The sequence below is a fragment of the Cyprinus carpio genome, chromosome A11 (assembly GCF_018340385.1).
Source record: "Cyprinus carpio isolate SPL01 chromosome A11, ASM1834038v1, whole genome shotgun sequence".
Classification (NCBI taxonomy): domain Eukaryota; kingdom Metazoa; phylum Chordata; class Actinopteri; order Cypriniformes; family Cyprinidae; genus Cyprinus; species Cyprinus carpio.
Genome location: NC_056582.1, coordinates 20,739,503 through 20,764,834, shown reverse-complemented (window position 1 = coordinate 20,764,834; position 25,332 = coordinate 20,739,503). Strand labels below are relative to the sequence as shown.

The window sequence follows — 25,332 nt, the reverse complement described above, 5'->3', positions numbered from 1 at the left end:
CATTTATTTCTTTTTTATTTTATTTATTTATTCATTTATTAATTTCCACTTTTTTATTTTCACCTTTCTATAAATAGTATCTTATTTATAATAAAGTTATTATTCATTGTGAACCTATGGAGCTGTATGAACCACTGCAAGCTGTAAAGTAAACAGGAAGTGTTTGTCCAAACTCAAATGGTTTTGCAAATATCTTTGTCATGTAGGCTACACTTCTTGTATTTTGTTTGAGCAACAGAAGGTGTCACTGTGACCTCAAAGCTTACAACTCGCCTACTCTGGCTCGATTACTATTCCTGAGGTAAAACACGAAAATAAATGAAAATACATGCATAAATAAATAAATAAATAAATAAATAAATAAATGTGTAAATAAATAAATAAATATAGAAATAAATATGTAAATAAATACATAATTGTGGAACTAAACAAATTTATAAATAAATAAAATAAGAAATAAATATGGGAAAAAGAAAAAATATACATAAGGAAATAAAAGTATAAATATTTATTTATTTTCACTTTTTGGTGTATTTATTTTTATATTTATTTATTGCTAATTTTGTCAGGTTTGGCATTTCATACGCTATCACATCTTGGAGTGGGTGACGATTTGTTCTGTTCAAAATAATAAGGAACAACATGATTTTAAGAAATGTAGTGGAGTAAGTACAATATTATGCTTTGGAATGTAGTGAAATACACATTTCTCTAAATAAAAATACTCCAATAAAGTAAAGATACTTGAAAAATGTACTTAAGTACAGTAAGAATGTGAAAATACTGTTACTGTCCTCCACTGAAGTGCAGGTCATTCCCACCAGACAGAGAGGAACGAGAGCACATCAGGCATTCGGGGGCTGATCACACATGTCCAAATGAGGCTAACACCACCCATGTGTTTTTATAATGTTCTTCTTCTGTGTCTGTTTGCAAGCTGACAATCTGAGAAAATCACAGTGGCCGTATGAAGATGAATCCTCTATAACTGGGCAGAGTTCATACTGAGGTAGACCTGACAGACCCAGCAGACGTCGGCCTCGTGCTCTCGTGTTGCGTCAAGTCTACATCAGCAGCTCTGCTCATCGGCGGTGACATTTTGGATTGTGTCAGAGAGCAGAGATGAGGGTTACTTTCATGTGTTTGTGTTCAGTGTTCTGGAATGTAGGATGGAAGCTGATGAATTCACTGTTTGTCAGAGGAAACGGCCCCATTGATGCATCTGCAGTCCAGTCGAGCTGTGCAGTTTTTCAACTCCTTGAACTCTCAGTGTGTCTCCTGGGGAAGGAAGTGTCAAAGTGTTGATCGATCCCACAGGTTTTGGGATCTGAAGGTAACTGATCATTAAAAGCATAACCCTTGGATATGGGTTCAACAGGACATTTATTTTTAGGCAAACAGATGTCTCTATTTCCATTATCTGAACCATTGGATTTAGAAGAAAACATGTCAAGTGTCGCAGTGGAGTAGAATCAGTCCATATGGATGTGTATTTACTAAAAGAGCACTGCAGGCATGAAAAAAACATCAGAGTGAAGAGTGAATCTCAACTGCAGCATAATCTGCCCAGCTTCATTCTCAGAGACGATCTCTTTCATGTACAGAATGAAGAGGATCAGTCTGCCATCAAAGCCTTTTTCAGATTCATATTTTAAAAGAGAAGCGATTTATTATGTAAAAATATTCTCAACTAAAGGAAACTAGGTCTCTAAGAAGGAAATGAACCTTAATGTTGCAGAAATCTCCAGCTAAGCAGGGCGTAAGATGTTAAGGCGCAGCATTCACAATCAACAGTGCAAACATGGAAAAACCTGTCCAAGCTCAGCCATAAAAAAAAAACAACCACAGAGTTTGGGCATATCTACATTTAGCTTTTTTAACTTTTATTAACTTTTTTTTTGCAACTTTTTAACTTCAAATAATATGATAAATAATATTGGAAAATCAGAAAGGATATTGGTTGCCAGAAAATGAGCACATTGACCAATTACAACTGGATTTTACAGTACTTTACTTTAACATTGGCTTGTTTTTCAGCAAAACTAAGAGCAGCCGGTTAATGACATACTATTTTCCTGTTTAACACTGTGAAGCTGCTTTGACACAATCTGTACTGTATAAAGCGCTATAGAAATAAAGGAGTCACCTGAAGACCTGACATGATAAAAAAGGGATGTTCTTCACTGCTCTTCAGTGTCTCTTACCCCTCTTGCTGAGCTGGATGTTGGCTTGTCGTCTGCCGTGCCCATTCTCCACATAACAGGAGTAGTTTCCCAGGTCACTCTCCTCCACGGCATCTATAGTCAGTGAGATGGACACCTCCTGCTCTCCTAAGTGCTCCCGAATAGTTCTGGAATGGAGGAGAGAAGGGGAAAACTGTTCAACAACAACCATCTACTGTATGATTCTAATCAAATTCACTCTCGAGTTCATGCTGAACGCAACCTCCTCCCAGTTTTATCCCTCCTCTACATCTATTCTGTGGCTACAAAGGGCTACAAATGAATTGGCTGTGGATCCAAAAATAAGATACACAAAGAACGTGTGCTCTAGAAGAGATTCTCTGATGTGTCCAATAAATGTGATTTCAAAATCTGACTGGGTACATTTGTACTCTATTCCACCTACGTAAAATTGTATATATAGGATTTGTTCAGATTTGATGATAGTATACAGTGTATATATATATATATATATATATATATATATATATATATATATATATATATATATATATATATATATAAATATATATATATATAATTTAATCTACGTACTCATTGCAATTTGTGTACATTTTATTAGCATTTTCAAAGCTTTTCAAAGGTAAATTCTAATTTACATCAAAATAACACTGTTTGATTTTCTCTTGAAGGTTTGACATTTGTAAAACCAAGGGATGTGTGTGTATAGTTTTGAGACAATTGTAACTTAGCTATTGAGGAAGATATTAATAACTACAACCACTCATCGGACATAGAGACAGTGACGAAAATGAAGAGCTGACAGTTAATAACACACTGAAATTTTGAATAACAGAATCACATCCTTCATAAAACATTGTCTCACACATGAACACACACACGATGGCCAAGCTTTCACTAGCACTGTAGTGAAGAACAAAATAACTGGGTTTGCAAGAGAAAAAAAAGTGTATTTTCCTTGCAGCTGCCATGGAAACTACATCTGCAGAGAAAGAGAGGGAAGGATGATGAGGAATTAATGTCATTAAAGAAACATTGTTTCTGTTCTAGTTCAAAAAGAATGAGGTGACGTTCTGCTCTTTTCACGTGTGTGGATGTTCAACACGGTTACAGTGATGTCAGGACGGCTGAGTCCAGAGGCTTGTCTCCTCTGTCTGAAACCACAGATCAGACTCATAGCTTTTATAGGGGACAGCACTGCGAGACCCAGACCTAGGGGATCTCCTGTTCCTGTGCATTCTGGATTTCTTCGATTCAGAATTTAAACTGTCAGCTCTTCACTATTAGCAGGCTGTGACTTCTCATACAGCCACTGTCACAGTCAGTCTCAGACACTCTGGAGGAAGAGAATGACAAACTGGCTTAGGATCGGTTCTGACGAACTGACAGCTGACATACCAAACACAGGTGAGAATGCAGAGAAGCACTTGCATTCAGACACAGCATGAAAACTGTGAAGGGCTCTGGGCTCACTCTGATGGTCATAGTCAGTGGAGATCAGTGTGGGAAGACTGTATCATAACACATACTGATGAGAAATGAATATATATACACGTTTGTATGTGTGAGCTGAAGTGTGTCTTCCATAATGCTTCAGGTGTATCGTGTAGTGACTCATTTTTGCTACAAGAGTAATGCTGTGAGGCCGTAACCATATCTTGGTGGGTGGGGGATTTGAGGGGAGATGCTGTCATAAAGAAAGAAAGTAACAGAAATAAAAACTGTGCACATTCACTCTTAAAGGGATATTTCACCCCAAAATGAAAATTTTGTCATTAATCACTTACCCCCATGTCGATTTAAACCCGTAAAAGCTTTGTTCGTCTTTGCCGGGAGGCTTGTGTCTGTCCCATATACTGCCAAATAAAATACACTGTCAAGGTCCAGGAAAGTATGAAAGACATCATCAGAATAGTCCATCTGTCATCAGTGGTTCAACCGTAATGTTATGAAGTGACAAGAATACTTTTTGTACACGAAGAAAACAAAAATAATGACTTTATTAAAGAATTCCTCTCCTCTGTGTCTCTTCAAATCAGTGTAGTGCCATTTTGGAGAATATGAGCTGAACGCAAGCAGCTTACGCTCTTCTGTGTCAGCCGCGCTGCACTGATGCGCTGTTTTCTTTCAAAGCAAAGTGTAAATACACGCAAAAAAACTTATCCTTGTGGCGCGGCTGCCACAGTATAGTGTACGCAGTTTGCGTTCAGCTCATATTCTCCAAAATGGCACTACAGTGATGTGGAGAGACACAGAGGAGAGGAATTGTTGAATAAAGTTGTTATTTTTGTTTACTTTGTGTACAAAAAGTATCCTTGTCGCTTCATAACATTACGGTTGAACCACTGATGACGGATGGACTATTCTGACAATGCTTTTTATACTTTTCTGGACCTTGACAGTGTATTTTACTTGGCAGTCTATGGGACAGTCACAAGCCTCCCGGTTTTCATCCAAAATATCTTAAATTGTGTTCCGAAGACATGGGGGTAAGTGATTGACAAAATTTTCATTTTGGGGTGGAGTATCCTTTGATCATACTTTGTTAAAGTTTCTTGTCTCTCACATTCAGTTACAAATTTCATTACATGACTTAAGCATGACCTAAGTAAACAATACAGGCTATATTCAATTCTAATAATGAAATTTGACTCAAAAATAAAAAATAAAAATATTGTGTAGTGACTCATTTTTGCTATGAGAGTAATGCTGTATATATATATATATATTTATTTATTTATTATTATTATTTTTTTGTATCTTTGTATCACTGGATTAACTTTGTATAACTGGATATTACCGGATATTACTCCTGTTTTTGTCAAAATTAAATGTTGCTACTCACTTCTTACCTCACACTCTTTTGCTGTTAAAAACTGAAGCGTCACATATATTTGATTGGTCATCTCAAACATTTTGACATTGATGAGCGTTGTTAGAATGCAGAACAGCCTAAAAAATGAAAAATTAATCAATGTCTTCTGAACAACACAGAGAGCTGTGCATAATGAAGTGCTGCGGAGCTGTGTTAATTTTTTCACTGACAAAAACGAGACAATAACAAAGTGACAAAAACTAAAACTAAAAAAAAAAAAATTGCTTTCCCTTGACATTGATAATAGAGTCGACAGTCCTACAAAGATATCACTACCACATTTTAACCATTTTAACAATATGCAACCACTTTATATCGACATAAAAATTGAACTCAAAATCGCCTTTGTGTATGATGTCAAATCGTCAGTTCTGATGAGTATTCACATAAACACACTCAGTTACTTCTTCAGTTAGCGTAAACAGTTGAGAGAATGTCGGATGTGTATTAGCATGATACACTCATGCATTCGGTTTTAAAGAGACAGCGGCCTTATGTAGTTGCTGTTGAATGTGTCATTAATATTAATCAAACAACAAAAGAAAGAGAGAAGATCACTTACTGCTAATAAGGATTCATCTAAATTTAGTCTGCTTGAAAGAATGAAGAATGTTGTAAGCGCTGTTATAAAGAATGCATATTAAATAACTATTGGTCAAAAGTTTTGGCAGTGACATAAATTTTGTGTTTTGCAAAGTTTGCTGCTTCAGTATTTGTAGATTATTTTTTAATAATCAACACCATTTTTTTCAGAATTTAGCAGTAAGAAATTACTTTTCTCGTCTTGCAGGATGTTTTGATACCATTCTTTATTCATTGCAGTGTTTTTGTGCAGAATTATGAGAGAGACCACTCCCTTCCTGCTTGCCTTGCTGCTGTTTTGTGATCGTAGCTCCGTGTAGCTTTGTTTTTCTGTAGAATCTTTATCTTACTATCACTATCTCTTGTTTAAAGTGATAAAATATAGCTTAATTCCCACCATATTTCTGATATTATCTATCTATCAATCTAATCTGATTAATTTGATTGTTCACTTTTATTTTAAATCCGCGGCACTCACTAGTGCACCTGCATCGCGTTAGCACTCGTTAGCTTGTCATTAGCATTTTCATTTGTGCTTATCTCTGTTTTCTTTTCTTTTCTCCTCTCTCTTGGTACTCTCTCTCTCCGGTTTTTCACAAGTTCCTCAAACAACTGTGGTAAGAATCTTTCATCAAGCACGGTGAGTAATGGCTTCTTCTGCTATTGTATTTGCACAGCTTGCCACATGTATAGTTTATCTATCTCTGTCGGTGTTGAGGGATTCACATGTGATAAATGCAGGGAAATAGTTAGGCTGACAGAGAAGATTTCAGAATTAGAGACACGCATCCAAACTTTAACTGAGGACAGTAAGAATGTGAGGGCTCTAGATACGGCTTTGCATGCGTCTAGCTCAGGGAGTCCTGTACATTGTTCGGTTCCGGTAACAGGGCCTTTGCAGCAGGGCAACTGGGTGACTGTGAGGCGGCAAAGTCGTGGGTCTAAACATCACTCTTCTGTTCCGATCAAAATATTAAACAGGTTCTCCCCACTCAGTGATGCACCCACTGAGAAACCTGATGAAAGTGCTCTAGTTATTGGCGATTCTATTGTACGGAATGTGAAGATAGAGACACCAGCCACCATAGTCCAATGTTTACCGGGAGCCAGAGCACCTGACATCTTAGCAAATTTAAAAGTGCTGGCTAATGCTAAACGTAAATACAGTAAGACTGTTATTCATGCTGGCGCTAATGATGTTCGACTTCTCCAGTCGGAGATCACTAAAAATAACATTAAAGAGGTGTGTGAACTTGCAAGCATGATGTCAGACACTGTAATATGCTCTGGTCCCCTCCCTGCTTACCGTGGTGATGAGATGCATAGCAGATTGTCATCACTCAATGGCTGGATGTCTAAGTGGTGCCCGCAAAATAACATAGGTTTCATAGACAATTGGACAAGCTTTTGGGGCAGACTTGACCTGTTGAAAAGAGATGGTCTTCATCCCTCCTGGGGTGGTGCCGCTCTTCTCTCTAGAAATATGGCACATAGTCTTAGAGTTTTTACTTGACTAACTGGGGCCCAGGTCAGGAAACAGACAGACTGGCTAAACCGACCGTCTGCTAGCCACCTCACGTCACAGAAGTCAGTTAATTCTTAGCACACAGAGACTCTTTCACCTAGATATCACATTATAGAGACTGTGTCTGTTCCCCGGGCTAGAAAATACAAAAAAAAAAAAACGTCCAAACCAATTTAAGAGCAACACATTTAATTGAGGTTCAACAAATAAAAAAGCAGATGCAATACGGATAAACAAATGATCAAGCTTGAATTATTGAATACTCCCTTTCTACGAAAGCACTTTTTGTAAATAATATGATCACTGATCATAATCTAGATGCACTCTGTTTGACAGAAACCTGGCTAAAACCTGATGATTACATTATTTTAACCCTCTGGAGTCTAAGGGTATTTTTGGGGCCTGGAGAAGTTTTGTCATGCCCTGACATTTGTGCTTTTTTTCAGTTTCTTATAAATATCTAAATGGCTAAAGTCTAATCTCACTGTAATCAGCACAAACTGGGCTATAATAATATGTGAGCAGCATGTATGTACATGATTGTGTTTTTGAGAAAAAAAATGTTATGCCTGGTTAGTGAAAAATCACTTGAATAAGGCAATAAAACACATACAGAAAATTGGTTCCCAGGAATTTTTGAGAACTGGAGCTTGTAGCCTAGAACTAAATGATGTGAAATCATCTTGTTTTACTCACTTACAGAAAACAATATATTGATTTAAATTTTCTAAGACACTTTTTTGTTGGTAAAAAGTCATATGCGAGTAGGCTACAACTATCATGAATTCACACCTGAGAAGACAAAGGCCTGCATAATGAGCTGCATAATGAGCCATTCAGTCAGCTGTGTCACTGAGAGGGATGAGTTACAAGAAAGAATGTGAGGACAAAATTAAATGTATATAATTTTATGTTTGTAGTTTATTTAGAATATATTTTAATTATCCCACAACATAATTTAATATTCACTTGTGAGTGCAGTTAAACAGTTTATTAGGAAAAAATCAAAGCTGACTTTCAAACTGAATTTTTTTGCATCATTACTCCAGTCACACAATCCTTCAGAAATCCTTTTAACAATCTTATTTTCTACAAAAAAACATTTATCGTTTGATCATTATTATTATTATTTATTATTATTATTATTATTAATGTTGAAAAGAGCTATTTTTTTTAGTTTTTTTAGTGGGGATAAATTGATAGAACAGCAAAAGATTGTTACATTTGTTACAGTTACATTTATTGTTACATTTATATTATTTACATCAAGCTTTGAATGGTTATAATAGTGTATATTGTTATTGAAACTTCATAATATTTCACTTGATTATACATTTATCAGGAATTAAGTTTGGAAAAAGTCTTTGGAAAAAGTCTAACTAGTAAAATTGTTTACACGTTATGTGAAAACTATTACAAGTATATAAATAAATAAAAAGAGACTTACTCATGTTTATGATCTCTGCTGAATAAAGTGCTTCATTCTTTTTTCTGAGGAAATCCAAATCTCAAATCCTCAACCACACTCACATCTTTTGGGGTGAATTATGTCTTATTCCTCTCATCGCGAACAAACAGTAAAAATAATAAAAACTTGAAGAACAGTCTCGCTGCGTTTGTCTTCTGTTGTGTGGGCGTATTCAAAAGCCGCGCGCTTCAGTGAAACATTTGAATCTCAAGCGCGCTGCGCTCCGCGCGGGGGCGTGGTATTAGAAGATAATGAAGAGAGACGTGAAAAAACGGACATCGCGTTGTTTTCATATGGATTACTTTTATCACAGAATATTTGTTTTCAGCAGCACTTGTTTTTAGTTTAAAAGTAGACATGTCAGGCTTTCTATAGATATCTCTCTCTGTCTCTTCTCACTGAGTTACAGTTCATTTTAATGACGCATTTGTATCTGAAAGATCAGCGCAGACAAAGGCTGCAGACAGCACTCCTTGTTTGTTATCTTTATTTTATAAGTGCACAAAGTTTTGTTGTTATTATGTCTGTATACAAAAAAAAAGTAGACCCTTTACAGATTTGATTGATGTATTGCACTTATCTGTACGATCAAAACTGAAAGTGTAATTTAAGTTCTTTTCGGGGTTATCAGGAGAAAATACCCCAAAACGCGTATACGCGTTAATCGACTCCAGAGGGTTAAATGAGTCTACACCCAAAGATTACTGTTATAAACATATCTTAGATATCTCAGATCATTATTTAGTTTTGTGCAAACTTCATATAGCTAAAACTGTAAATTCTACTTCTTGTTACAAGTATGGTAGAACCATCACTTCTACCACAAAAGACTGCTTTGTAAGTAATCTTCCTGATGTATCCCAATTCCTTAGCATATCCAAAACCTCAGAACAACTTGAAGATGTAACAGAAACTATGGACTCTCTCTTTTCTAGCATTTTAAATACAGTTGCTCCTTTACGCTTAAGGAAGGTTAAGGAAAACAGGCTGACACCGTGGTATAATGAGCACACTCGCACCCTAAAGAGAGCAGCCCGGAAAATGGAGCGCAGCTGGAGGAAAACAAAACTAGAGGTATTTTGTATTGCTTGGAGGGAAAGTAACCTATCCTACAGAAAAGCATTGAAAACTGCTAGATCTGATTACTTTTCGTCTCTTTTAGAAGAAAACAAATATAACCCCAGGTATTTATTAAATACCGTGGCTAAATTAATGAAAAATAAAGCATCAACAAGTGTTGACATTTCCCAACATCACAGCAGTAATGACTTTATGAACTACTTTACTTCTTAAATCGATACTATTAGAGATAAAATTGTAACCATTCAGCCGTCAGCTACAGTATCGCATCAGACAGTGCACTATAGATCCCCTGAGGAACAGTTCCACTCATTCTCTACTATAGAAGAGGAAGAATTGTATAAACTTGTTAAATCATCTAAACCAACATGTATGTTAGACCCTATTCCATCTAAGCTCCTAAAAGAGGTGCTTCCAGAATTCATAGATCCTCTTCTGACTATTATTAATTACTCATTGTTATTAGGATATGTGCCCAAAACCTTCAAACTGGTTTTAAGCCTCTAACCACAACTTGACCCCAAAGAACTAGTTAATTATAGACCGATCTCGAATCTCCCTTTTCTGTCCAAGATACTAGAAAAGGTAGTATCCTCACAATTATATTCCTTCTTAGAGAAAAATGGCATCTGTGAGGATTTCCAGTCATGATTTAGACCGTATCATAGTACTGATACTGCTCTCCTTAGAGATACAAATGACCTGCTCTTATCATCTGATCGTGGTTGCATCTCTCTATTAGTGCCATTGGATCTTAGTGCTGCATTTCGACACTATTGACCACACCATTCTTTTGCATAGACTAGAACACTTTGTTGGCATTAATGGAAGTGCATTAGCATGGTTTAAATCGTACTTATATGACCCGCCATCAATTCGTAGCAGTGAATGAAGAGGTATCATATCGATCACAAGTGCAGTATGGAGTACCTCAAGGCTCAGTACTAGGGCCGTTACTCTTCACACCTTACATGTTACCCTTGGGAAATATCATCAGGAAACACGGTGTTAGCTTTCACTGTTATGCTGATGATACTCAGCTCTATATTTCTTCACGGCCCAACGAAATATACCAATTTGAAAAACCAACGGAATGCATAGTCAATATAAAAAACTGGATGACGAGTAATTTCTTACTGCTAAATTCTGAAAAAACAGAGGTCTTAATTATAGGACCTAAAAGCTCTGCATGTAATAACCTAGAACGCTGTCTAAGATTAATGGCTGCTCTGTCAATTCTTCGTCATCAGTTAGGAACCTAGGTGTGCTATTTCATAGCAACCTTTCCTTAGAAAGCCACATTTCTAGCATTTGTAAAACAGCATTTTTCCATCTCAAAAATATATCTAAATTAAGGCCTATGCTCTCAAAGTCAAATGCAGAAATGTTAATCCATGTGTTTATGACCTTAAGGTTAGATTATTGTAATGCTTTATTGGGTGGTTGTTCGGCACGCTTAGTAAACAAACTCCAGTTAGTCCAAAATGCAGCAGCTAGAGTTCTCACTAGAACCAGGAAGTATGATCATATTAGCCCGTTTCTGTCAACACTGCACTGGCTACCTATTAAACATCGTAGAGATTTTAAAATCTTGCTTATTACTTATAAAGCCCTGAATGGTTTAGCACCTCAGTATTTGAATGAGCTCTTGTTACATTTCAGTCTGCGACATCTGCTGCGTTCTCAAAACTATGGCAATTTGATAATACCTAGAATATCAAAGTCAACTGGGGGCGGCAGATCCTTTTCCTATTTAGCGCCCAAACTCTGGAATAACCTACCTAACATTATTCGGGAGGCAGACACACTCTTGCAGTTTAAATCTAGATTAAAGACCCATCTCTTTAACCTGGCTTACACATAGCACACTAATACGCTTCTAATATCCAAATCCGTTAAAGGATTTTTAGGCTGCATTAATTAGGTAAACCGGAACTGGGAACACTTCCTATAACACCAGATGTACTTGCTACATCATTAGAAGAATGGCACCTACGCTAATATTAGTCTGTTTCTCTCTTATTCCGAGGTCACCATAGCCACCAGATCCAGTCTGTATCCAAGTCAGAGGGTCACTGCAGTCACCCAGATCCAGTACGTATCCAGCCTAGATGGTGGATCAGCACCTAGAAAGGACCTCTACAGCCCTGAAAGACAGCAGAGACCAGGACAACTAGAGCCCCAGAGACAGATCCCCTGTAAAGACCTTGTCTCAGACGACCACAGGAAACAGATGATTCTTCTGCACAATCTGACTTTGCTGCAGCCTGGAGTCAAACTGCTGGTTTCGTCTGGTCAGAGGAGAACTGACCCCCCGACTGAGCCTGGTTTCTCCCAAGGTTTTTTTTTTTTTCCATTCTGTCACCGATGGAGTTTTGGTTCCTTGCCGCTGTCGCCTCTGGCTTGCTTAGTTGGGGACACTTCATTTACAGCGATATCGTTGACTTGATTGCAAATTATTGCACAGATACTATTTAAACTGAACTGAGCTGCATGATGACATCACTGAATTCAATGATGAACTGGTTTTAGCTGTCATTTTGCATTATTGACACACTGTTTTCCTAATTAATGTTGTTCAGTTGCTTTGACGCAAGCTTTTTTGTTTAAAGCGCTATATCAATAAAGGTGACTTGACTTGACTTGACTTTGTTGAAAAGCAACCCCACACATGGATGGTCTCAGGATGCTTTACTGTTGGCACAACACAGGACTCGTGGTAGCGTTCACCTTTTCTTCTCTGAACAATCAATTTTCCAGATGTCCCAAACAGTCCGAAGGGAGCTTCATCAGAAAAAACAACAACTTTGCACCAGTCTTCTGCTGTCTTATCCTTGTACTTCCTGCAGAATTTCAGTCTATTCTTGATGTATTTCTTGGAGAGAAGTGGCTTCTTTGCTACCCTTCTTGACACCAGGCCAGTGTCCAAAAGTCTTTGGCTCACTGTGTGTGCCATTCCTGAGCAAGCTCTGCACGGCTGAAAACACGATTCTATAGCTGACCTCTCAGGAGGAGATGGTCCTGGTGCTTGCTGGACACTCTGGGACGTCCTGAAGACTTCTTCACTCCAGTTGTACCTCTCTCCTTGAAGTTCTTAATGATCCAGTAAATGGTTCTTTCAGGTGCAATATTCTTTGTAGCAATTTCCTTGCATATGAGGCCATTTTAATGCAAAGCAAATATGGGTGCAAGGTTTTCTTTGGAGGTAACTATTACTAACAAGAACATAATGATTGGAAGCACTTCTTCCTTCGTTTTATAACAATCAGTCTGTTCTTAAAACCTAATTAGTATGATAGTGATTTTACCTGACCAGTACTCATTCACACTTTCACATGTGGTGCTGATATGATTAGTCAATTAATGTTAGCTGGTCATTTTGTGTCAGGATTAAAAAACATTTGAGTGTGTGTTTGTATATGTGTGAAAAGTTTTTTTTTTTTGGCCAATGAAGCTTTTAGCAATTATTTAAAATGCATCTGATCACTCTATTTTTTTTTTTTTAAACAATGTGAATGAACACCATAACATCTTAAGCAGCAAACTTTGCAAAACACAAAATTTATGTTTACTTAGTATTAATATGCCACATGCAGGTGATTAATGGATATTTATTTAAATTAGGGATGCACAATATTATCGGACTGATATCAGAATCGGCCGATAATGGCTTTAAATGTAAATATTGGTATCGGCCTAATGGTTCGAGAGTTTGACTCCTAACCCTAAGGTTGTGGGTTCGAGTTCGGTGAGCAAGGCACCGAACCCCCAACTGCTCCCCGGGCGCCGCAGCATAAATGGCTGCCCATTGCTCCGAGTGTGTGTTCATGTGTGTGTGTGTGTGTGTGTGTGTGTGTGTGTGTGTGTGTGTGTGTGCGTGCACTTTGGATGGGTTAAATGCAGAGCATGAATTCTGAGTATGGGTCACCATACTTGTCTGTATGTCATGTCACTTTCATATGAAAAATTATGTGCTCACATGTGTTCATGTTGAGCTAGAAACTAGGTTGCTGTTGGAAGAGGTGTTAGTGAGGCCAGCAAGGGGTGCTCACCCTGTGGTCTGTGTGGGTTGTGATTCTCGCATTATGTTAGTCAAGTTTGTTATCCAGAGACTGTATGTTGGTTAACAAGATGGTAGGGAGAGGAGGATTAAAACTTCTTTTCCGCGATCTGCATTGAATTTCAGCATGCTTGCCTTTCCTCCTTTTCCGACGGTGTCTTAGGATGCAGGCCGGCAACAGTGGGAGTGCGTATGCACTGAAGCTGGAGTTCCGAGGCGCGTTGTTTCCGAACCGAAGTTTAAATTAGATCGGATGTCCAGTAGTGTTTGTCGATCATACTGTATGAGAGTTTGTACTGTCTGAGCAAAAGTAAGTATAAGAAGTAACACGAATAACACAAAATAACATGAAAAACAACAAAGTTTGCACAGAGCGCTCATCAGCGACGCCATCGTAGTGCTTAGAAAAGCGCTATATAATGAATTAATATTATCATTATTATTAATTAGATTCACTGTTTTAGATCGCTGCATTTAATCTGTGAAAGCATGTACAGAATGATGCGTTCTGTGTGATAGGGTAAACAGTAATAGCACTTGCAGTGGTAGCAGTGGCAGCAGCAGCAGCCTCCCCCAGGTCCTAATGCCTGTTTGGTAAGGAGTTTTAATTTGTAGGGGGTGCTGTTGGCCTACTTCTAATTAAATTAAAAGTGAAACAGCCCATAACATAACATTAGACTGTGTTTATGATTAAACAAAGCAGTAATTGATGTCATAAAATAATGTGTATGTTTTGATTTAAAGGTCAGAAGCTATAGCTTACACACACACACACACACACACACACACACACACACACACACACACACACACACACACAAAAAAAACAACAAAAAAAACATGACACTTGTAAATTAAATAATTTTATATATACTGATTTATTCATTGATGTGTAATATGTTATATTTTTTAAACAAATCATAAGCTCTAAATGATTTTCAGAATCTTTACAACTCTTTTGCTTTAGACCATCTACAAATGTTAAATCTTAAAATAAAATGTTAGGCTTAACACTGCATCTTTCTGGGAAAAACCTTCATTATTGTATATTTAATGAAAAATATTTTGCTTATAATTTCTGTACAGGAGAGACTTGGTGTTGTTTCCAAACGAAAGGAAATATATCGGTATCTGTATCGACCAAAATTATTTGAAAAATATTGGCATATCAGATATTGGCAAAAATCCAATATCATGCATCCCTAATTTAAATTATCCAACAAATTATCATCACATCTCTATCATCACTTGTAAGTTAACAACACCACCTCAGTAAATTCGTAAAACATTAATCTGAGTTAATGCCTAAATAATATATTTTAATATTAATAATGCATGAAATAAATGTTAAAGCAGAAATAAGAAAGATGTCAACTGCATCTCTTAAAAACTCACTTGCTCCCACTCTCTCGTCCTGCTCTCAGTCCTCTCCGCATTGTATTATGGGAAATAGTGCTTCAGCGAGTGTACATATGTTGTACACTTGAAATCAGAGAGGATTGTGGGTAAAAAGTAGTGGACGAATGTAGGGAATTAACTCGTTCATTCAGAAGTAGTCGTTCATAGGATATAGTGTACTATATAGGAGTCATTCAGAACTCGTTCACACAGCTTGTGTCTGTATTGCATGTTAAAAACTTAATATTATTCATATTGCAAGGTTAATAAATGTTTTCTCCAGGAATATAATGAGTTTGGAAATGTAAAAGAAATGCTTAATAAATCCATTATACTGTAACTAAACCCGTTAGATTTCACTGTAGATATTATGATATTTAGTTGACTAATACTCAAATCTCAAGTCAAAATTTTCTGTCTAAATGAACTCAATAATATCACATTTTCAGGGAGGCCAGATCTCATTTTTGGGGGTTCTCAGTGTCTCTGGTGGTTTATGGCTCTTTGCTGTAGATTCATACCCGAGATGAATCAACAACTATTAACACAATCTTAGAGACTGCAACTGCATTCGGTAGGAGCTGCAGCGCTGCTTATGGGGTTGTGGGTGTGGCAAAATCTTATCAAATCTTTTAATTGAAGGAAGTCGTCCATTTGTTTAGAATTTTCTGTTTTGAGATGTAGTTCAGGTGTGCACAGATTCAGTCAGATGCTTTGACCCTGATACTCATCACACTGTGATTAAGATTGCATATGCCTGAACTGCATTATTAATATAGCCAATGAAATTAAGATTGAAATTACAAGCGAAAGATGCTTGTCTGCTCATCTCTATCCCGACGGCTGAGGTTTAAAGGGATGCTTTTACTCAGAAGGTCTTAACACTCATCTGATGGCTGCTGAATGACTCTGACAGGGTTGAATCAAGTTGGATGTGGAAGGTTTATGCACTTGTGCACAAACACACAACATATAATTTATTTCATTGTACACAAAAATTCAGATATGGACAGCAACTTTGATTCTTCTCAATAAATGAAAAGAAAGGATGTCATAACTTACTTAATTTCACTTTCTCTGATTCGGTTTTCATCCAGATCCTCAATGAACTTCTCTCCCTTCATCCAGTAGACAAGAGGACTCACATCCCCGCTGTAGCCGAAGAACGCTCGGCATGTCAGGTTCACTGGGCTGCCTGCAAAAACACACATTACAGCAGAAGTCCATATGTATGAAGTGTAAAAAACAGCTTTTTCAAACTGAGCCTGGCCTGTTGACGGCTGTTTGATTTGCTCTCTCTCTCTCTCTCTCTCTCTCTCTCTCTCTCTCTCTCTCTCTCTCTCTCTCTCTCTCTCTCTCTCAGAACAGAAGCTGCTACAAAGAGCACGAGGGAGTTTAGACCATAATATGACATCACTATCACCATAAGAGTGCCTCAACACTTTTCCAAATCTATACTAGACCCACAAACACTCCAGGCCTGTGACAGTTTGTAAAATCATACCATCCTTCTGTAGATACGACACGCTTTAACATAAAAACAGAGACTCTAGACTGAAGTAAATCAGTTTTTTTTTTTAATCTCAAACTAGTGCTAATGAGAATCTCCTGCTCTGCCTGTATGTAAAACTAAATAGTCTCTGAGAAAATAATGAGCGCAATCCTTAGTTGTGGATCAAGCTGAAATCTTGATGGGATGGCACATGCTGGAGTTTCTTCTCTGGGCCACTGGAGGTCCCTGTGGTTCCATTTTTCACACAGGACAGATCCTGTGCCACAGAAAATGGCACAAATAGACCTTCAGCAGACATGTATTAGGGCAAATTCTTCAGTCTTTTGTAGCGTGGCACACAGTCCAGACCATCTGATCCACTGTGATTCAGCAGGAACAGCACTGAGGCTGCTGATGGTCAGCCTGTACATAACTGGGTTTCCAGTCTTTAAAACAACATACACTGAAATTTGAATGATTTTGAATGATTTTGTTTAGTAAACCACTTATAATTGAAAAGTGGATACTTCCAGAAAAATCTGCATACAATTTTATTTCTGAAAAGCTCCTTGAACAAAATGCATTATTGTAAATTAATCTGACACTATCAGGTTTTTTTTTTTCTCCTGTCCTGATCACAATTTGCTAAATGTACCTAAAATAAACCATCCTCACTGCATCCAGAATCATTCGGTTAGGGTGTGTTTTTGTATGCATTGGGAAATTGGAGCAAAATCGACTTAGTTAATCGGGTCTCTATGGTGTGTTAATTGTGTTTGTCTGTGTTGGCCTCTATTCATTCACATCCAGCAGAGAGGATCATCCAGACGGCTGAAAGCTTTTCTGCTCATTAAAACACTGTTGGGAGTGATTGTGCCATCATAATGCCATAACTGACCTCCTGCGGCCAAACCAATTTAGAGAGAAAGACAGAATGAATGAATGAATGGAAAATGTCTGTATGAATGGTGATGTTCATCTGAGTGAGTATGTTAGTAAGGACTAACCACCCAGCTAACAGGGAACATTCCCACAACTTTCAATCAGTTAGTTAGTTAAGTTTTTTTGTCCTTTCGGAAATTATTTTTGTATCTTTTCAGTCATCATCAACAACAACTGACAAATATAAACAAACATCAACAGATTACAACACATTATAAATACAACCAGAATCAAACAACAGTATCACTGCCATAGATGTAAAATGAAAACTCTGATATCACAAGAATTTATTCAACAGAACTATACTGGAGGATATAAAAGACTGTTGTGCACGGGCAGTCCGTAATAATGGTAAACTATACCTTCAACCAGATGGTAACATATTCACCATAAAGTGGATGTGATACATCCCAGAGAATTGCATGGCTTTTCCTAACAGCAGTTTTACTTGCCATTAACATTAGTCAAAATACTCTCTACAAATGAGCGACAGAAAAGAACCAGTATATGTATCCACACAGACAATTGTTGCAGCCCTTTCCTGTAAATAGCTCCTGTATTTGCATCCCATTTCAATTTTACATCAATGACTGTCCCTAGATTTTTATATTCATTTACTACTTCAATGCACTCACCATTGACAGTTATTTGTTGGTGTGTATCTCCTCTTGTTCTGAAGTCAAAAATCATCTCTTTAGTTTCCCTGGTATTTAACTGATGGAAACTGGATTGACACCAGTCAACAAACTCATCCACACATCTACAATACTCCACTTCATCTTTGGTGATCAAACCAACAATTGCCGTATAATCTGCATACTTGATAATACGACTTCTACATTCATTTGTATAGAGGGTAAATAACACTGGGGAGACAGTACTTCCCTGTGGGGCCCCTGTGTTGGTAACAATAGGGGGAGACAAAGCAGAGTTTACCCTTACACACTGAAAAAAAGTGAAAGTGACATGACATACAGCCAAGTATGGTGACCCATACTCAGAATTTGTGCTCTGCATTTAACCCATCCAAGTGCACACAGACAGCAGTGAACACACACACACCATGAACACACACCCGGAGCAGTGGGCAGCCATTTATGCTGCGGCGCCTGGGGAGCAGTTGGGGGTTCGGTGCCTTGCTCAAGGGCACCTCGGTCTTGGTATTGCCGGCCCAAGACTCAAACCCACAACCTTAGGGTTAGGAGTCAAACCCTCTAACCACTAGGCCACGACTTCCCCCTGTAATCTATCAGTCAAAAAAGACACAATGCATCTAATGAGTCTACTATATATTGGCATGTGTTCCCAAAATATTCTTTCAGTCAAGTCACTCTCTCTTTCTCTCTCAGTCTCCCTCAATAGGAACTTTTGTCCCGGCAGATGTGAAGTCACGGCAACCAGTTGAGTAAAGTCTAAATGCTGACCTGAACCTGTATGTTGGGCAAAAACCATTACTGAGAAAGACAGAGAGAGACAAATCATCATCCAAGTCATGACAGAGTATGTGAATTCACACATAGCCTCAAATGTCAACAGTAACAGCACCAGAATCCCCAATTTATTGTTGTGTGAAACTTTCCTCCCCTTTCAGTGTGATTCATTCAGAAATACAGATCAACAGAGGGAGGAAAAGCTGCTCATCAAGCCAATTCAGTGGGACTTTTTGTTACAGAACTGACAGATGTGGCACATACTTTGATAGAAATATATTATATTATATTAATATATACTCATATTTGTGTTTTTTTTCTGCAGGGAAAGGTGATAGTAAACATAAACCATGAAACTGCATTACTCTCAAATCAAGTCTACATTAACAACAGCGCTGAACAGATGTGTGATGTGTACACTCTGGATTCAGAAATGGTGTCATCAGTACAAGTCAAGTTAGAACTACATTTGCAAACCACAAAGTTGTTTCACTTCAAATGCCATCTGAAGTCATGTATTCCACTACCTAATGTAAAACATTTATACATCATTACTATTTACACAGACAAACACACTCAGCGTTTTCCTGGAGCAGCTATCAGAAATCCCTATTAATATCTATGACCATATAAACACATCACACTCGTGGCCAGAGGAAGGCTAAGCATCATCCACCTCTGATCAACACCATACACTGGAGGAAGTTCAGCTTCAAATAAATCTGCACATCATAATCATCACATTCAGCGATGGTCCCATTGTATTGGGTTCACAGACACTGCTCAAAATACATGATTGGCTTTTTTGTTGTTGTTGTTGTTGCATACAGGTGTGGTTGTGTCAGGTTGCACGTGTGTTCCTGTGACCTTTCTATAACGATTTAATTCCATTAGCAACCATCCCTGGTTTAGTGGCCGTCCACTTTATTGCTCTATTCACTGTCCCAGGCAGGAATTTAAGAATTCAGATTTTACTTCCTAAAAAATAGCTTGTCTTAAAACTGTGGGCACTTTGAGGCCTCTCTCAATCCATTTAATTAAAACAATACAATAAATTACAAGCAATTCTATCAGGGGGAAGGTAAACCGAGAGGAGGCTAAATTATGACCTTGTGGTGCAAGAGCAATTCCAGCCGCACTGCATAAATCCAGGAAAGGAAGTGCTGACATGTCAATCACCTGGCTTTTTCCTCCCCGAGTCCTCGTAGAGGTTTCACAGCTGAGAGGATTCGGAGATCGGGTAATGACTTGCGTACTGCTAAAACTCATCCCACAGAGGCCATTCGTTTGACTTCGACAGGTAAAGATGAGGTCACATCAGTCCTTCAACCTGCTGAACCTCAAGAAGCCTTTCATCACACATTTCTCTCCACCTTATCTCTGTTTCTTTTCCCTCTCTGCATGTCCTGCTTACATGCTTTCCTTTCTGTCTCTCTCAGCGAGAGCTTCAAAGATGTCAGCAGCATTGTCTCTGAGTTCATGGAGCAGCAGATCCAAGCATGATTGGCAGGGGAAATTTCTCTCTAGACCGGGCTAATCGCTTCAGATGAGACAGAGAGCAGGAGCAGATGTGTGTGCTTAAGTGTAGTGTGTGTAGATGTACAGCTGCCTGACCTCAGCACAACACACAAGCAGCACTGCCATATTTGCTTTCAATGGAGCCGCTCTGCTAACAGTGAAGTTTAACACTGATCTCGACTGCCAATCCTCACACATCCACACTTTCCTCTGCGATGCTTGCACGGGCACAAAGAAAACAAAACACACATGATATGACAATGACACTCAGGAATAATGTGTGTTTGAGACACACACACTGGTATTTTTGATCATTATGGGTTCATTCCATAGAAGTAATGGTTTATTACTGTACAAACTGTATTTTGTCCCTGTGCCCTAACTGTACCCCTCACACTAAATTAAAGGCTGTTTTCTTCATGGCGAGCAAAAAATTAGGAAGTCATTGGCCTAGTGGGGAAGTCGTGGCCTAGTGGTTAGAGAGTTTGACTCCTAACCCTAAGGTTGTGAGTTCGAGTCTTGGGCCGGAAATACCATGACTGAGGTGCCCTTGAGCAAGGCACCGAACCCCCAACTGCAGCATAAATGGCTGCCCACTGCTCCGGGTGTGTGTTCACTGCTGTCTGTGTGCACTTTGTATGGGTTAAATGCAGAGCACGAATTCTGAGTATGGGTCACCATACTCGGCTGTATGTGTCAGGAACTCACAGTCACAGCCACCCCAATCATCACCAGCACCTGATCCCAATCACTCCCAATCGCCGGAGTACTGATCACCTGCACCCAGCAATCACTCACTAGGATAAAGCCACCATCACGCCAGTATGCTCCAGAGCTCTGGGATTTATTCTTGCAAAGACCTACCATTTCATTGTAACACTGCAACTTGTAAATAAACTGTCTACTTTCACTAAACCCTCTGCCTGCATCCTGGTTTGTGACAGAAGATCGGACCATAACCTACAACTATATGGATCCCCCAGACCTTCTGCAGGAGCTGGGCAACCTTCTCCGGGCAGCGCTCACAGCTACATCCATTCCCCAATCTGCCTCCGCCAGTCCCATGGCGCTGTCTGCGTCATATGCGGGGGAGCCAGCTGGATGTTGTGGCTTTCTCTTACAAGTCTCGTTATTCATCGAGGCGCAACTGCAGAAATTCTCCACCGATCATTCTAAGGTAGCATTCTTAATTTCTCTACTGTCTGGGCACGCCCTGCAATGGGCAAAGGCCATATGGGATGCTAATAGTGTCATGAATAACTCCTATGAAGCTTTTACCACTCACTTCAAGGAAGTATTCAGCTACTCTGCGGATGAAATATCCACCGCCGATCAACTACTGTGGTTGCGTCAGGGTGAAACAACGACGAGTGAATATACTATCCAGTTTCAAACTTTGGCAGCAGCTAGTGGATGGAATGATGCAGCTCTCATGAGTACTTATCACCAAGGCCTTAATCCCCGGATCCGTGATCAAATGGCGATCTATGAGGATTCCATTGGATTGGAGAACTTAATGTTGAAAGTCAATCGCATCTCACAACACCTAGCCGCCTGCCCAACTGTCGAAGCCGCCCACCAGTCTGGCTCTCCCGCCAACAGCCCTCCAGTACCAGAGCCCATGCAAATTGAATCTACTCGACTATCCTCTAAGGAACGTAAATGCAGGCTTCCGGCGGGACTCTGCCTTTATTGTGCTGCACCTGATCATGTCATCCGTGCCTGCCCGTCAAGCCCCTACGTCCTTTGGTGAGTACAATCCGACAGAACCCTGTAATTTCCAAGCTTACCACCTACTCACTCCAGATTATACTGTCTTTGTTTCAGCCCTGGTTGACTCAGGCTTCTCGGGCAACTTCATCTCACACAGCCTCCTAAGCCGTCTCCGGCTGCCTCACTGTTGGCATGCCCAGGAGCTCTGAGTGGAAACTATTCAAGGAAAGCCGTTAGGACGTGGGCGGGTAAAGTTTCAGGCACCTCCGTTAACCCTCAAGGTTGGGCTCTTCCATGAAGAGGAAATTCCCTTCCTGGTACTGGAGGGACCCATGGTAGATATCATCCTGGGACACCCCTGGTTCACGTTACATTCTCCAGACATCAGATGGGACTCCAGTGAGGTAGTTCGTTGGAACCAGTTCTGCCATCAACATTGTCTCACTGCTTTTCCTCATCCAGTAACCCATTCCCCAGGGTGTCAAGTGGCATCCACCCTCATCAGGAGCCCTGAGCCTAACATTGCTCCAGTGATCACATCTGATTATGTGGCATTCCAGGATGTTTTCAGTAAGCAGGCAGCCACCCACTTACCACCTCACAGGCCATGGGACTGTGCCATCGACCTACTGCTTGATGCTAAACTCCCCAAGGGTTGCGTATATCCATTGTCCATCCTGGAGCGCAAGGCTATGGAGGACTACATCCAGGAGGCCCTCAAGCAGGAATTCATTTGACCATCTAGCTCACCGGCTGCCTCCAGCTTATTCTTTGTGGGCAAGAAGGATGGGGGCTTGCGGCCATGCATCAATTACAGAGCCCTGAACTCACAGATGGTTAAACTCCCTCATTCACTTCCCCTGGTCCCTGCCGCTGTCGAGGAACTCCGTGGAGCCCACATCTTCTCCAAGCTGGACCTGCGGAGAGCCTATAAACTTGTTCGCATACGCAAAGGTGATGAATGGAAGACAGCCTTTATTACCCCTTCTGGATACTACGAGTACTGCGTTATGCCATATGGACTCGCCAACGTCCCCTCTGTCTTCCAAGGGTTCATGAACGAGGTGTTCCGGGAATTCCTCCAAGTCAGTCATCATGTATATCAACGATATCCTAATATATTCCTGGAGCCCGGCCGAACATTGCTATCATGTGACACAGGTCCTACAGAAGTTACGACAACATCATCTATTCCTGAAGCTGGAGAAATGTGAGTTCCACTGCTCCACGGTACAGTTCCTCGGCTATAACATCAACCCATAGGGTATCCAGATGGACCAGGGGAAGGTTACCGCCATCACGGAGTGGCCAGTTCCACAGTCTGTGAAGGAACTCCAGAGGTTCTTGGGATTTGCTAACTTCTAACGATCCTTTCTTCAAGATTTCAGTCTACATACTGCGCCATTGACCTCCCTCCTTTGAGTTAAGCCCAAGTCCCTGTCCTGGACTTCCACCACCCACGAAGCCTTCCAAGCTCTTAAAGAAGCCTTCAGCACGGCTCCCATCCTTCGCCACCCAAATCCAGAGTCTCCATTTGTGGTCAAAGTGGACGCCTCCACCAGCGGCGTAGGAGCCCTGCTGTCCCGCAGTTCGGTGATCCTCCATGCCTCCAGACTTGCGCTTACATCTCCAGGAAACTGACCCCAGGGGAGCAAAATTACGACATCGGGAACAGGGAGCTGTTAGCTATCAAGCTCGCTCTGGATGAATGGAGACATTGGCTGGAGGGAGCTAACCACCCATTTACTGTCATTACAGATCATAAAAATCTCCAATACCTATGTGAAGCCTGGCGACTGTATCCCCGGCAGGCCCGTTGGGCCCAGACTAACGGCCAGACTGAGCAGAAGATCCAAGAACTCGGACGGTAACCTCCGGGCATACTGCCAAGAAGATCAGCACAGCTGGAACCGTTTCCTTCCCTGGGCCGAGTATGCACAGAACTCCCTTCGACAGAGTACCACCGGCCTCACCCCCTTCCAGTGCATGATCGGCTATCAACCTCCATTGTTTCCCTGGACAGGTGAACCTTCGGACGTTCCAGCTGTAGACTACTGGTTCCGAGCGAGAGAGTGTGGGACTCAGCTCACATCCACCTCCAGCGTGCCATACGGAGACACAAGGCCTTTGCAGATGCTCGACGTGCCGCCACTCCAGTTAACCATCCAGGAGAAAAGGTATGGCTTTCAACTAGAGATCTGGGTCTACATCTGCAATGCAGAAAGCTGAGTCCCTGCTACATTGGTCCATTCACGGTCGAGAGGCAGATCAACGAGGTCACCTACAGGCTACACCTACCCCCCAGGTACCGCATTCACCCCTCTTTCCACATGTCCCTACTGAAACCCTTTTCTCCTGCCACTCCAGATGCCCTGGAACCTCAGGAACCCCCCCCTCCAGAGATCCTCGACCAACCATCCATGTACCAAGTAAAGGACATCCTGGACTCGCGGCCACGGGGTGCCCAGCTGGAATACCTGGTGGACTGGGAGGGGTAGGGACCAGAAGAACGTTCCTGGGTGGCCCGGGACGATATGCTAGTTCCCATGCTTCTGGAGGAGTCCCAGCGACTACATCCTAATCGTCCCGCACCCAGAGGCCGTGGTGGCCCTCGTCACCGCATCAGGGCGTCAGGAGCCGCCCCTGGAGGAGGGAGTAATGTCAGGAACTCACAGTCACAGCCACCCCAATCATCACCAGCACCTGATCCAAATCACTCCCGATCCCAATCGCCGGAGTACTGATCACCTGCACCTGCACCCAGCAATTACTCACCAGGATAAAGCCACCATCACGCCAGTACTCCGGCATCCAGTCTACCATTCACTACCCCGAATTGGTGCCCGACCTATCTCCTCTAACCTGTCATTTCTGTGTCCTCAGATTCCCTTTGACAATCTCCACCGATACTCCTTTGCTGTCTCCCCCTGTGTTACTTTCCAGAGCTCTGGGATTTATCCTTGCAAAGACTTTTCATTTCATTGTCACACTGCAACTTGTAAATAAACTGTCTACTTTCACTAAACCCTCTGCCTGCATCCTGGT

At 40.4% G+C, this 25,332-nt stretch overlaps 1 protein-coding gene across 5 annotated transcripts in view; it reads right to left on the bottom strand.

Annotated features, from left to right (window-relative positions):
* LOC109084617 (interleukin-1 receptor accessory protein-like 1-B) overlaps positions 1 to 25,332 on the bottom strand; it is a 186,505-nt gene that overhangs the window by 14,295 nt on the left and 146,878 nt on the right. For all 5 annotated transcript variants that reach the window (XM_042766717.1, XM_042766719.1, XM_042766720.1 and 2 more), the window contains exons 7-8: positions 16,255 to 16,387; positions 2,205 to 2,350 (exon numbers count right to left, since the gene is read on the bottom strand). In XM_042766717.1, coding sequence (XP_042622651.1) covers positions 2,205 to 2,350; positions 16,255 to 16,387 — 279 coding nt within the window. The remainder of the gene's footprint in view (positions 1 to 2,204; positions 2,351 to 16,254; positions 16,388 to 25,332) is intronic.